Raw genomic sequence first — 15,150 nt, 5'->3', positions numbered from 1 at the left:
GGTCAGAGTGATGGGTGGTCAGTGTGATGGGTGGTCAGTGTGATGGGTGGTCAGAGTGATGGGTGGTCAGAGTGATGGGTGGTCAGTGTGATGGGTGGTCAGATGGGTGGTCAGAGGTGGGTGGTCAGAGTGATGGGTGGTCAGTGTGGGGGTGGTCAGAGTGATGGGTGGTCAGTGTGATGGGTGGTCAGAGTGATGGGTGGTCAGTGTGATGGGTGGTCAGTGTGATGGGTGGTCAGTGTGATGGGTGGTCAGAGTGATGGGTGGTCAGTGTCAGAGTGATGGGTGGTCAGAGAGGCAGAGAATGGATGGGTGGTCAGTGTGATGGGTGGTCAGTGTGATGGGTGGTCAGAGTGATGGGTGGTCAGTGTGATGGGTGGTCAGAGTGATGGGTGGTCAGAGTGATGGGTGGTCAGAGTGATGGGTGGTCAGTGTGATGGGTGGTCAGAGTGATGGGTGGTCAGTGTGATGGGTGGTCAGAGTGATGGGTGGTCAGTGTGATGGGTGGTCAGAGTGATGGGTGGTCAGAGTGATGGGTGGTCAGTGTGATGGGTGGTCAGAGTGATGGGTGGTCAGTGTGATGGGTGGTCAGTGTGATGGGTGGTCAGTGTGATGGGTGGTCAGAGTGATGGGTGGTCAGAGTGATGGGTGGTCAGAGTGATGGGTGATCAGAGTGATGGGTGGTCAGAGTGATGGGTGGTCAGAGTGATGGGTGGTCAGAATGATGGGTGGTCTTACTTGAGTTGTGAGGTGTATGAGTCGAACCCTCCCTGGGGGAAGGAGGGTGGGGTGTAGCCGTTCATCCTGGAAGGGGGGGTGAACTCAGAGGACAGTCACCTGATGAGACACACAGAGGACAGTCACCTGATGAGACACACAGAGGACAGTCACCTGATGAGACACACAGAGGACAGTCACCTGATGAGACACACAGAGGACAGTCACCTGATGAGACACACAGAGGACAGTCACCTGATGAGACACACAGAGGACAGTCACCTGATGAGACACACAGAGGACAATGTAATGTAATGTGAATATGAAGAGACTGGTTCAGGCTTACAGCTAGCTAGCAAGCTAATGTAATGGGAATATGAAGAGACTGGTTCAGGCTTACAGCTAGCTAGCAAGCTAATGTAATGGGAGTATGAAGAATGGTTCAGGCTTACAGCTAGCTAGCAAGCTAATGTAATGGAAATATGAAGACTGGTTCAGGCTTACAGCTAGCTAGCAAGCTAATGTAATGGGAGTATGAAGAATGGTTCAGGCTGACAGTCTTACAGCTTCCTGTCAGTGGCCAGTATAGTTGGGACCCTGATCTCACCATGTCAAAGTAAACATGAAGAACCGAAATGAACATCATCAGACCGCTACAATAGTCAATCCTGTCCTTTTCCAAATCCTCACCAAGCCCTCCACTCCAGCCTGGGTTTCTATATCCACCCCTTATTGGCTGGCCAATAGAAAGCCAGTGGGCCAGAGCAGTATCCTGGCTGGCCAATAGAAAGCCAGTGAGCCTCAGCAGTATCCTGGCTGGCCAATAGAATGCCAGTGGGCCTCAGCAGTATCCTGGCTGACCAATAGAAAGCCAGTGGGCTGCAGCAGTAGACAGTATCCTGGCTGGCCAATAGAAAGCCAGTGGGCTGCAGCAGTATCCTGGCTGGCCAATAGAAAGCCAGTGGGCTGCAGCAGTATTCTGGCTGGCCAATAGAAAGCCAGTGGACTGCAGCAGTAGACAGTATCCTGGCTGTTCCTCCTCGTGATGCTGCGTCTCACCACAGTTAGAGACCAAGCCCCTCAGTTCCTGCTCCCACGGCAACAAGGACAGTGGAGCCCCCTCCTCACCAAGCCAATGAGCCCCTCGCCTAGACCTCACCATGGTAACGGATCAAGCCAGGCAAGCCAGTCCCGCCCCTCTCTGTGTGTTAGAGATGGCCGTGGGGGAAGGAAGAAAGGGTATCCCTCCTGACTACACCTCCCATCTTTACTCTCATTAAGACATAACTACCTACACCTCCCATCTTTACTCTCATTAAGACATGACTACACCTCCCATCTTTACTCTCATTAAGACATGACTACACCTCCCATCTTTACTCTCATTAAGACATGACTACACCTCCCATCTTTACTCTCATTAAGACATGACTACACCTCCCATCTTTACTCATTAAGACATGACTACACCTCCCATCTTTAATCTCATTAAGACATGACTACACCTCCACCTTTACTCATTAAGACATGACTACACCTCCCATCTTTACTCTCATTAAGACATGACTACACCTGTCAGAGGATCATGGGGGATCTGACACATCCAATCAGAGTGGAGAAGCTGGAAATAAAATACCTTTGCACTAGGTGATATATGAGAAGGTGTGTGTGTGTGTATGTGTGTCTGTCTGTCTGTCTGTCTGTCTGTCTGTGTGCGTGTGTGTACAGTGCAGTACAGATTACTTTTCCCACGGTTTGAATTTCCTTCACATCTTATTAAGTGAAGAAGATTCAGTCCAGAATGCACCAGTTCAGGCCTTTGTTGCCATAACAACATCAGTGCTTCAGACAGATTCTCTATCTTAGGAGGTTTAAGTGATATTCTGGATTCAGTAGGTGTGAATGGAAGCCTGAGGAACTAGACGCCAGTGAAACGATGACGTCATATTTCCGTTCTGGACTCCGGTGCGTTTAACAGAACTATTCTACCAATGCTACGAAACCTTGACTGCTCCAAGGCCAACACCGTAGACTGAAGGAATGATCAACCATCTATAGAAGGATTTGAAATGAATGTACTTCCTGTGTACTTGTACCACCATCTGTAGAGATCCCTTCTGTCCCCAGACAATGTCTTCCTGAATGTACTTCCTGTGTACTTGTACCATCTAAATAAAAAAAATCAAATCAAATCAAATTTTATTTGTCACATACACATGGTTAGCAGATGTTAATGCGAGTGTAGCGAAATGCTTGTGCTTCTAGTTCCGACAGTGCAGTAATAACCAACAAGTAATCTAACTAACAATTCCAAAAAACTACTGTCTTATACACAGTGTAAGGGGATAAAGAATATGTACATAAGGATATGTGAATGAGTGATGGTACAGAGCAGCATAGGCAAGATACAGTAGATGGTATCGAGTACAGTATATACATATGAGATGAGTATGTAAACAAAGTGGCATAGTTAAAGTGGCTAGTGATACATGTATTACATAAGGATGCAGTCGATGATATAGAGTACAGTATATACGTATGCATATGAGATGAATAATGTAGGGTAAGTAACATTATATAAGGTAGCATTGTTTAAAGTGGCTAGTGATATATTTACATCATTTCCCATCAATTCCCATTATTAAAGTGGCTGGAGTTGAGTCAGTGTCAGTGTCAGTGTGTTGGCAGCAGCCACTCAATGTTAGTGGTGGCTGTTTAACAGTCTGATGGCCTTGAGATAGAAGCTGTTTTTCAGTCTCTCGGTCCCAGCTTTGATGCACCTGTACTGACCTCGCCTTCTGGATGATAGCGGGGTGAACAGGCAGTGGCTCGGGTGGTTGATGTCCTTGATGATCTTTATGGCCTTCCTGTAACATCGGGTGGTGTAGGTGTCCTGGAGGGCAGGTAGTTTGCCCCCGGTGATGCGTTGTGCAGACCTCACTACCCTCTGGAGAGCCTTACGGTTGAGGGCGGAGCAGTTGCCGTACCAGGCGGTGATACAGCCCGCCAGGATGCTCTCGATTGTGCATCTGTAGAAGTTTGTGAGTGCTTTTGGTGACAAGCCGAATTTCTTCAGCCTCCTGAGGTTGAAGAGGCGCTGCTGCGCCTTCTTCACGATGCTGTCTGTGTGAGTGGACCAATTCAGTTTGTCTGTGATGTGTATGCCGAGGAACTTAAAACTTGCTACCCTCTCCACTACTGTTCCATCGATGTGGATAGGGGGTGTTCCCTCTGCTGTTTCCTGAAGTCCACAATCATCTCCTTAGTTTTGTTGACGTTGAGTGTGAGGTTATTTTCCTGACACCACACTCCGAGGGCCCTCACCTCCTCCCTGTAGGCCGTCTCGTCGTTGTTGGTAATCAAGCCTACCACTGTTGTGTCGTCCGCAAACTTGATGATTGAGTTGGAGGCGTGTGTGGCCACGCAGTCGTGGGTGAACAGGGAGTACAGGAGAGGGCTCAGAACGAACCCTTGTGGGGCCCCAGTGTTGAGGATCAGCGGGGAGGAGATGTTGTTGCCTACCCTCACCACCTGGGGGCGGCCCGTCAGGAAGTCCAGTACCCAGTTGCACAGGGCGGGGTCGAGACCCAGGGTCTCGAGCTTGATGACGAGCTTGGAGGGTACTATGGAGTTGAATGCCGAGCTGTAGTCGATGAACAGCATTCTCACATAGGTATTCCTCTTGTCCAGATGGGTTAGGGCAGTGTGCAGTGTGGTTGAGATTGCATCGTCTGTGGACCTATTTGGGCGGTAAGCAAATTGGAGTGGGTCTAGGGTGTCAGGTAGGGTGGAGGTGATATGGTCCTTGACTAGTCTCTCAAAGCACTTCATGATGACGGAAGTGAGTGCTACGGGGCGGTAGTCGTTTAGCTCAGTTACCTTAGCTTTCTTGGGAACAGGAACAATGGTGGCCCTCTTGAAGCATGTGGGAACAGCAGACTGGTATAGGGATTGATTGAATATGTCCGTAAACACACCGGCCAGCTGGTCTGCGCATGCTCTGAGGGCGCGGCTGGGGATGCCGTCTGGGCCTGCAGCCTTGCGAGGGTTAACACGTTTAAATGTCTTACTCACCTCGGCTGCAGTGAAGGGGAGACCGCATGTTTTCGTTGCAGGCCGTGTCAGTGGCACTGTATTGTCCTCAAAGCGGGCAAAAAAGTTATTTAGTCTGCCTGGGAGCAAGACATCCTGGTCCGTGACTGGGCTGGATTTCTTCCTGTAGTCCGTGATTGACTGTAGACCCTGCCACATGCCTCTTGTGTCTGAGACGTTGAATTGAGATTCTACTTTGTCTCTGTACTGACGCTTAGCTTGTTTGATAGCCTTGCGGAGGGAATAGCTGCACTGTTTGTATTCGGTCATGTTACCAGACACCTTGCCCTGATTAAAAGCAGTGGTTCGCGCTTTCAGTTTCACGCGAATGCTGCCATCAATCCACGGTTTCTGGTTAGGGAATGTTTTAATCGTTGCTATGGGAACGACATCTTCAACGCACGTTCTATACGGATACCTTCTATCTCCAGACAATGTCTTCCTGAATGTACTTCCTGTGTACTTGTACCACCATCTGTAGAGATACCTTCTGTCCCCAGACAATGTCTTCCTGAATATACTTCCTATGTACTTGTACCACCATCTGTACAGATACCTTCTGTCCCCAGACAATGTCTTCCTGAATGTACTTCCTATGTACTTGTACCATCTGTACAGATACCTTCTGTCCCCAGAATGTCTTCCTGAATGTACTTCCTGTGTACTTGTACCACCATCTGTAGAGATACCTTCTGTCCCCAGACAATGACTTTCTGAATGTACTTCCTATGTACTTGTACCATCTGTACAGATACCTTCTGTCCCCAGACAATGTCTTCCTGAATGTACTTCCTGTGTACTTGTACCACCATCTGTAGAGATACCTTCTGTCCCCAGACAATGTCTTCCTGAATGTACTTCCTGTGTACTTGTACCACCATCTGTAGAGATACCTTCTGTCCCCAGACAATGTCTTTCCAGAAACAGCTGATTAATAGAGACGCTGACAGAACAAATACTGGACCTGTACTGAACAGACTCATCAGATACTGGACCTGTCCTGGACAGACTCATCAGATACTGGACCTGTACTGAACAGACTCATCAGATAGTGGACCTGTCCTGGACAGACTCATCAGATACTGGACCTGTACTGAACAGACTCATCAGATACTGGACCTGTACTGAACAGACTCATCAGATACTGGACCTGTACTGAACAGACTCATCAGATACTGGACCTGTACTGAACAGACTCATCAGATACTGGACCTGTCCTGGACAGACTCATCAGATACTGGACCTGTCCTGGACAGACTCATCAGATACTGGACCTGTACTGAACAGACTCATCAGATACTGGACCTGTCCTGGACAGACTCATCAGATACTGGACCTGTACTGAACAGACTCATCAGATACTGGACCTGTACTGAACAGACTCATCAGATACTGGACCTGTCCTGGACAGGCTCATCAGATACTGGACCTGTCCTGGACAGGCTCATCAGATACTGGACCTGTCCTGGACAGACTCATCAGATACTGGACCTGTACTGAACAGACTCATCAGATACTGGACCTGTACTGAACAGACTTCAGATACTGGACCTGTACTGGACATACTCATTAGATACTGGACCTGTCCTGGACAGACTCAGTAAGGAACTCCCCTCAGCTGGTTGTCCAGGTCTTAGTAAGGAACTCCCCTCACCTGGTTGTCTAGGTCTCAGTAAGGAACTCCCCTCACCTGGTTGTCTAGGTCTCAGTCTAGGTCTCAGTAAGAAACACCCCTGATCTGGTTGTCTAGGTCTCAGTAAGGAACTCCCCTCACCTGGTTGATTAGGTATTTTTTTAAATTTTATTTCACCTTTATTTAACCAGGTAGGCTAGTTGAGAACAAGTTCTCATTTGCAACTGCGACCTGGCCAAGATAAAGCATAGCAGTGTGAGCAGACAACACAGAGTTACACATGGAGTAAACACTTAACAAGTCAATAACACAGTAGAAAACAAAAGGGGAGTCTATATACATTGTGTGCAAAAGGCATGAGGAGGTAGGCGAATAATTACAATTTTGCAGATTAACACTGGAGTGATAAATGATCAGATGGTCATGTACAGGTAGAGATATTGGTGTGCAAAAGAGCAGAAGAGTAAATAAATAAAAACAGTATGGGGATGAGGTAGGTAAAAATGGGTGGGCTATTTACCAATAGACTATGTACAGCTGCAGCGATCGGTTAGCTGCTCAGATAGCTGATGTTTGAAGTTGGTGAGGGAGATAAAAGTCTCCAACTTCAGCGATTTTTGCAATTCGTTCCAGTCACAGGCAGCAGAGAACTGGAACGAAAGGCGGCCAAATGAGGTGTTGGCTTTAGGGATGATCAGTGAGATACACCTGCTGGAGCGCGTGCTACGGATGGGTGTTGCCATCGTGACCAGTGAACTGAGATAAGGCGGAGCTTTACCTAGCATGGACTTGTAGATGACCTGGAGCCAGTGGGTCTGGCGACGAATATGTAGCGAGGGCCAGCCGACTAGAGCATACAAGTCGCAGTGGTGGGTGGTATAAGGTGCTTTAGTGACAAAACGGATGGCACTGTGATAGACTGCATCCAGTTTGCTGAGTAGAGTGTTGGAAGCCATTTTGTAGATGACATCGCCGAAGTCGAGGATCGGTAGGATAGTCAGTTTTACTAGGGCAAGCTTGGCGGCGTGAGTGAAGGAGGCTTTGTTGCGGAATAGAAAGCCGACTCTTAATTTGATTTTCGATTGGAGATGTTTGATATGAGTCTGGAAGGAGAGTTTGCAGTCTAGCCAGACACCTAGGTACTTATAGATGTCCAGTCTTAACTGAAAGGAAAAAAAAACCTGCAGACGATAGGTCCATGGAATGAGGGCCTATTGTCATCTACACCCCTGATGTAGATGATGACAAAGGACACCATTCAGCATCAGTCGCCCCCTAGCGGAGGATTCTATTGACTGTGTGAGGTCAGCAGGGTCAGTGCTCTTAGCCAGGCTATAATTAGCCTATCAGCGTATCACCCAGACTGAGCAGGGGGATCACCTGACCTCACCTCAACATGGAGGGAGAAATGAACAAACAAGACCCAACAAATCAACCACAGATCTAACCACAGATCCAACCAAAGATCCAACCACAGATCCAACCACAGATCCAACCACAGATGTAACCACAGATCTAACCACAGATCCAACCACAGATCCAACCACAGATCTAACCACAGATCCAGCCACAGATCCAGCTAGTCCACTTCCGATCACACCCAGACTGAAGATTTGCAACACCTATTTTCCCTGTCCAGGTACAGAGCAGAAACAGAGCACCAGGTGTGGTGGTCAGCAGTAGAAACTCAACCAGGTAGATAACGAAAACATTGATGTACAGTACCAGTGAACAGTTAGGACACCCCCTCCTCATTAAAGGGTTTTTTCTTTATTTTTAAAAACTATTTTCTACATTGTAGAATAATAGTGAAGACATCAAAACTATGAAAATAACACATATGGAATCATGTAGTAACCAAAAAAGTGTTAAACAAATCTAAATATATTTTATATTTGAGATTCTTCAAATAACCACCCTTTGCCTTGATGACAGCTTTGCACACCCTTGGCATTCTCTCAACCAGCTTCATGAGGTAGTCACCTGGAATGCATTTCAAATTTGTGGAACGTCTTTCCTTCTTAATGAGTTTGAGCCAATCAGTTGTGTTGTGACAAGGTAGGGGTGGTATACAGAAGATAACCCTGTTTGGTCAAATATATATTATGTCAAGAAAAGCTCAAATGTGATCCGATTCAGGAAACTAGGTGTATGTCGCAAGTCACGACTTCACAGGAGAGACGTTTGAACGTGAAAAATATTGTTTTAGCAAAATGTGTTTTTTTGGCAGAAATGCCTTCTGGGACATGTGAACTTTCATGTGCCTTAATAACAAACTTGTACGCCATCTGTAAATACGAATCAAATTGTTAAATTACCTAGTTGGTTAAACTACAGAAAAAGTTAGCAAACTTCCCACTAGCCATGATTGGCTGAGATAATCAGTGGGCTGGACATGCCCGAGAGAGGAGTTCAGATTGGTCTGCCATAGAAGCTTGTCAGTCTGTGTTGGTAATCCTGTTAGCTAGCTAACGTTATCTGGCTGGCTCCCTAGCTGATGTTATTATTTGTTTCCCAGAGCCGTTTGCTGTTCTAGTTAGAGCCTAATGTTAGCTAGCTAACTATATGTCTTAAGCTAAAGTGTACTGTTAGCTAGCAGGCTAACGTTAGCTGGCTGGCTCCCTAGCTGACTTCATTATCCCAGAGCCATTTGCTGTTCTAGTTAGAGCCTAATGTTAGCTAGCTAACGTTGAACCTGGTTGGTTAGCTCCCAGCACTGTGGCATTGTTGGCACTGTTCATTGTTTAACTAGCTAACGTTGGCTGGCTGGCTCGTTAGCTAAAGTTACGTGACATGTGTACAACACCCGTTGAGAATGGCCGGTGTCAGTAAACGTCTGTAAAAAAGCATAATGTAATTGTTACCAGCCGAGCTGGTTAGGCTGTTTTCATGTTATCCAGAGGTTAACAAATCATCGGTCAGAGCGTCAAGTGTTCGTTCTGAACGCTCCGAGAGGGAAACAAGATGGGTGGAGCTAAAGCTTAAGAGGGTGTGAACGTTGCTGAATGGGTGGAGCTAAAGCTTAAGAGGGTGTGAACGTTGCTGAATGGTTGTCGACAAAGAAGAGCTCTTCCCTAGATACCAAAATATTCAAAGGCCATTTTTTGAGTTTACAAATGGATCAACTTTCAAAGCAGAATTACTTTCCCATTTAGTATACCAGTGTCTGTTATACCATTTAGTATACCAGTGTCTGTTATACCATTTAGTATACCAGTGTCTGTTATACCATTTAGTATACCAGTGTCTGTTATACCATTTAGTATACCAGTGTCTGTTATACCATTTAGTATACCAGTGTCTGTTATACCATTTAGTATACCAGTGTCTGTTATACCATTTAGTATACCAGTGTATGTTATACCATTTAGTATACCAGTGTCTGTTATACCATTTAGTATACCAGTGTCTGTTATACCATTTAGTATACCAGTGTCTGTTATACCATTTAGTATACCAGTGTCTGTTATACCATTTAGTATACCAGTGTCTGTTATACCATTTAGTATACCAGTGTCTGTTATACCATTTAGTATACCAGTGTCTGTTATACCATTTAGTATACCAGTGTACCAGTGTTATACCATTTAGTATACCAGTGTCTGTTATACCATTTAGTATACCAGTGTCTGTTATACCATTTAGTATACCAGTGTCTGTTATACCATTTAGTATACCAGTGTCTGTTATACCATTTAGTATACCAGTGTCTGTTATACCATTTAGTATACCAGTGTCTGTTATACCATTTAGTATACCAGTGTCTGTTATACCATTTAGTATACCAGTGTCTGTTATACCATTTAGTATACCAGTGTTGTTATACCATTTAGTATACCAGTGTCTGTTATACCATTTAGTATACCAGTGTCTGTTATACCATTTAGTATACCAGTGTCTGTTATACCATTTATACCAGTATACCATTTAGTGTATGTTATACCATTTAGTATACCAGTGTATGTTATACCATTTAGTATACCAGTGTCTGTTATACCATTTAGTATACCAGTGTCTGTTATACCATTTAGTATACCAGTGTCTGTTATACCATTTAGTATACCAGTGTCTGTTATACCATTTAGTATACCAGTGTATGTTATACCATTTAGTATACCAGTGTCTGTTATACCATTTAGTATACCAGTGTCTGTTATACCATTTAGTATACCAGTGTCTGTTATACCATTTAGTATACCAGTGTCTGTTATACCATTTAGTATACCAGTGTCTGTTATACCATTTAGTATACCAGTGTATGTTATACCATTTAGTATACCAGTGTCTGTTATACCATTTAGTATACCAGTGTCTGTTATACCATTTAGTATACCAGTGTCTGTTATACCATTTAGTATACCAGTGTCTGTTATACCATTTAGTATACCAGTGTCTGTTATACCATTCAGTATACCAGTGTCTGTTATACCATTTAGTATACCAGTGTATGTTATACCATTTTGTAGCTCTGAGTCTCTACTTTTATCTCAGGTAAAAAACATAATTTCAAATTTCGCTACAAATTTTGCTACAGACCAAATCCACGTGGTGAGTCACACATAAGCAAAGAGAAACGACCGTCCATCAATACTTGAACTGATGTCCCGAAGAAGTTAACTTCTTTGAGTTACCAGCTCAAATAAATGCTTCACAGAGTTCAAGTAACATACACATCTCAACATCAACTGTTCAGAGGAGACTGTGTGAATCAGGTCTTCATGGTCGAATTGCTGCAAAGAGCTTGCTTGGGCCAAGAAACACAAGCAATGGACATTAGACTGGTGGAAATCTGTCCTTTGGTCTGACGAGTCCAAATTTGAGATTTTTGGTTCCAACCGCCATGTCTTTGTAAAATGCAGAGTAGGTGAATGGATGATCTTTGCATGTGTGGTTCCCACCGTGAAGCATGGAAGAGGAGGTGTGATGTCTTTGTGAGATACAGAGTAGGTGAACAGATGACCTCGGCATGTGTGGTTCCCACCGTGAAGCATGGAGGAGGAGGTGTGATGTCTTTGTGAGATACAGAGTAGGTGAATGGATGATCACTGCATGTGTGGTTCCCACAGTGAAGCATGGAGGAGGTGTGGTGTCTTTGTGAGCTACAGAGTAGGTGAATGGATGATCTCCGCATGTGTGGTTCCCACAGTGAAGCATGGAGGAGGAGGTGTGATGGTGTGGGGGTGCTTTGCTGATGACACTGTCTGTGATGTATTTAGAATTGAAGGCACACTTAACCAGCACGGCTACCACAGCATTCTGCAGTGATACGCCATTCCATCTGGTCTGCGTTTAGTGGGAGTATCACTTGTTTTTCAACAGGACAATGACCCAACACACCTCCAGGCTGTGTAAGGGCTATTTGACCAAGAAGGAGAGTGATTGAGTACTGCATCAGATGACCTGGCCTCCACAATCACCCAACCTCAACCCAATTGAGATGGTTTGGGATGAGTTGGACCGCAGAGTGAAGGAAAAGCAGCCAACAAGTTCTCAGCATATGTGGGAACTCCTTCAAGACTGTTGGAAAAGCATTCCAGGTGAAGCTGGTTGAGAGAATGCCAAGAGTGTGCAAAGCTGTCATCAAGCCAAAGAGTGGCTACTTTGAAAAATCTAAAATGTACTTAAGATTTGTTTGTTGTAACACTTTTTTGGTTACTACATGATTCCATGTGTTATTTCATAGTTGTGATGTCTTCACTATTATTCTACCATCTAGAAAATAGTCCAAATAAAGAAAAACCCTTGAATGAGTAGGTGTTTTAAGACTTTTGATTGTCAGAGTAAATTACATTAGTTTATTTTGAAACCAAAAGATCAACCTGCCAGCCACTGTGGTTGGTTTGTGTTCTGACCTTCACAGAGCAGCAAGTCTTTCAGTACCACAACCTTTGTAGTATATACACGTCTCTATGGTAACAGAGCAATACTGAGAGAGGATTCTAGTATATACATGTTTCTATGGTAACAGAGCAATACTGAGAGAGGATTCTAGTATAAACACATCTCTATGGTAACAGAGCAATACTAAGAGAGGATTCTAGTATATACACGTCTCTAACAGAGCAATGCTAAGAGAGGATTCTAGAATATACACGTCTCTATGGTAACAGAGCAATACTAAGAGAGGATTCTAGTATATACACGTCTCTATGGTAACAGAGCAATGCTAAGAGAGGATTCTAGAATATACACGTCTCTATGGTAACAGAGCAATACTGAGAGAGGATTCTAGTATATAAACGTCTCTATGGTAACAAAGGATAGGTCAAAGTCCTAAGTTGATCACTTCAGGTAGCTGCCTGGCTGGGTTAGGCTACACAGCTGTGCTATATATGCAAACACAAAGCTCCCTGCACATTGAGCCAAGCTCGGACTGAAGCCAATGAAAATCTAATCATTGTGGGACACCACTAGCTTCCATGCTGGCTGGTTGAGGACCACACAGTCAATATTCAAAATCCTCCTCACCAAGTCACCATGCTGTAATGACTAAACCTACTGCACCTTGTTAATGTTCCCACTGATTGGCCTTGTCTACAGGCCCAAAGGAAATGAGGGAGGCAGTGCCAACCAGGGAGGACACACCTGGCCCACTGACACCCTACTAGGTATGAATGATTGATGAACAGAACAAGCTGCTGTGTGCTCACTGGGTGGATCTGGGTCAGAGAGAGAGAGAGAGAGAGAGAGAGAGAGAGAGAGAGAGAAACAGACAGAGAGAGACAGAGAGAGAGAGAGAGAGAGAGAGAGAGAGAACAAATACAAATTCCATCTAGACACTGTTGCCCTAGAGCACACAAAAAACTATACATACCTTGGCCTAAACATCAGCGCCACAGGTAACTTCCACAAAGCTGTGAACGATCTGAGAGACAAGGCAAGAAGGGCATTCTATGCCATCAAAAGGAACATAAATTTCAACATACCAATTAGGATTTGGCTAAAAATACTTGAATCAGTCATAGAGCCCATTGCCCTTTATGGTTGTGAGGTCTGGGGTCCCCTCACCAACCAAGACTTCACAAAATGGGACAAACACCAAATTGAGACTCTGCATACAGAATTCTGCAAAAATATCTTCTGTGTACAACGTAGAACACCAAATAATGCATGCAGAGCAGAATTAGGCCGATACCCACTAATTACCAAAATCCAGAAAAGAGACGTTAAATTCTATAACCACCTAAAAGGAAGCGATTCCCAAACCTTCCATAACAAAGCCATCACCTACAGAGAGATGAACCTGGAGAAGAGTCCCCTAAGCAAGCTGGTCCTGGGGCTCTGTTCACAAACACACCCCACAGAGCCCCAGGACAGCAGCACAATTAGACCCAACCAAATCATGAGAAAACAAAAAGATAATTACTTGACACATTGGAAAGAATTAACAAAAAAACAGAGCAAACTAGAATGCTATTTGGCCCTAAACAGAGAGTACACAGTGGCAGAATACCTGTCCACTGTGACTGACCCAAACTTAAGGAAAGCTTTGACTATGTACAGACTCAGTGAGCATAACCTTGCTATTGAGAAAGGCCGCCGTAGGCAGACATGGCTCTCAAGAGAAGACAGGCTATGTGCTCACTGCCCACAAAATGAGGTGGAAACTGAGCTGCACTTCCTAACCTCCTGCCCAATGTATGACCATATTAGAGACACATATTTCCCTCAGATTACACAGATCCACAAAGAATTCGAAAACAAATCCAATTTTGATAAACTCCCATATCTACTGGGTGAAATTCCACAGTGTGCCATCACAGCAGCAAGATTTGTGACCTGTTGCCACAAGAAAAGGGCAACCAGTGAAGATCAAACACCATTGTAAATACAACCCATATTTATGCTTATTTATTTCCCTTGTGTTCTTTAACCGTTTGTACATCGTTACAACACTGTATATATATATATGTATAACATGACATTTGTAATGTCTTTATTGTTTTGACATTTCTGTATGTGTAATGTTTACTGTTCATTTTAATTGTTTATTTCACTTTTGTATATTATCTACCTCACTTGCTTTGGCAATGTCACCTAACATGTTTCCCATGCCAATAAAGCCCCTTGAATTTAATTGAATTCAGAGAGAGACAGAGAGAGACAGAGAGAGAGAGAGAGAGAGAGAGAGAGAGAGAGAGAGAGAGAGAGAGACAGAGAGAGAGACAGAGAGAGACAGAGAGAGACAGAGACAGAGACAGAGAGAGAGAGAGAGAGAGAGAGACAGAGAGACAGAGAGACAGAGAGACAGAGAGAGACAGAGAGAGAGACAGAGAGAGACAGAGAGACAGAGAGAGAGACAGAGAGAGAGACAGAGAGAGACAGAGAGACAGAGAGAGAGACAGAGAGAGAGACAGAGAGAGACAGAGAGAGACAGAGACAGAGAGAGACAGAGACAGAGACAGAGAGAGACAGAGAGAGACAGAGAGAGACAGAGAGAGAGAGACAGAGAGAGAGAGAGAGACAGAGAGAGACCGAGAGAGACAGAGACAGAGAGAGAGACAGAGAGAGACAGAGAGAGAGAGAGAGACAGAGAGAGACAGAGAGAGACAGAGAGAGACAGAGAGAGACAGAGAGAGAGACAGAGAGAGACAGAGAGAGACAGAGAGAGACAGAGACAGAGAGAGACAGAGACAGAGACAGAGAGAGACAGAGAGAGACAGAGAGAGACAGAGAGAGAGAGAGAGAGAGAGACAGAGAGACAGAGA

The 15,150-nt window shown here is 44.8% G+C and overlaps 1 protein-coding gene across 1 annotated transcript in view; it reads right to left on the bottom strand.

Moving 5' to 3' along the window:
* eps8a (epidermal growth factor receptor pathway substrate 8a) overlaps window positions 1-15,150 on the bottom strand; it is a 163,210-nt gene that overhangs the window by 90,320 nt on the left and 57,740 nt on the right. The window contains 1 exon segment of the mRNA XM_042317247.1: window positions 739-837. Coding sequence (XP_042173181.1) covers window positions 739-803 — 65 coding nt within the window. The 5' untranslated portion in view covers window positions 804-837.

The sequence above is a fragment of the Oncorhynchus tshawytscha genome, unplaced genomic scaffold (genome assembly GCF_018296145.1).
Source record: "Oncorhynchus tshawytscha isolate Ot180627B unplaced genomic scaffold, Otsh_v2.0 Un_contig_1152_pilon_pilon, whole genome shotgun sequence".
NCBI lineage: Eukaryota > Metazoa > Chordata > Actinopteri > Salmoniformes > Salmonidae > Oncorhynchus > Oncorhynchus tshawytscha.
The sequence above is the reverse complement of the archived record's forward strand: the minus strand, read 5'-3'. Positions and strand labels throughout refer to the sequence as shown.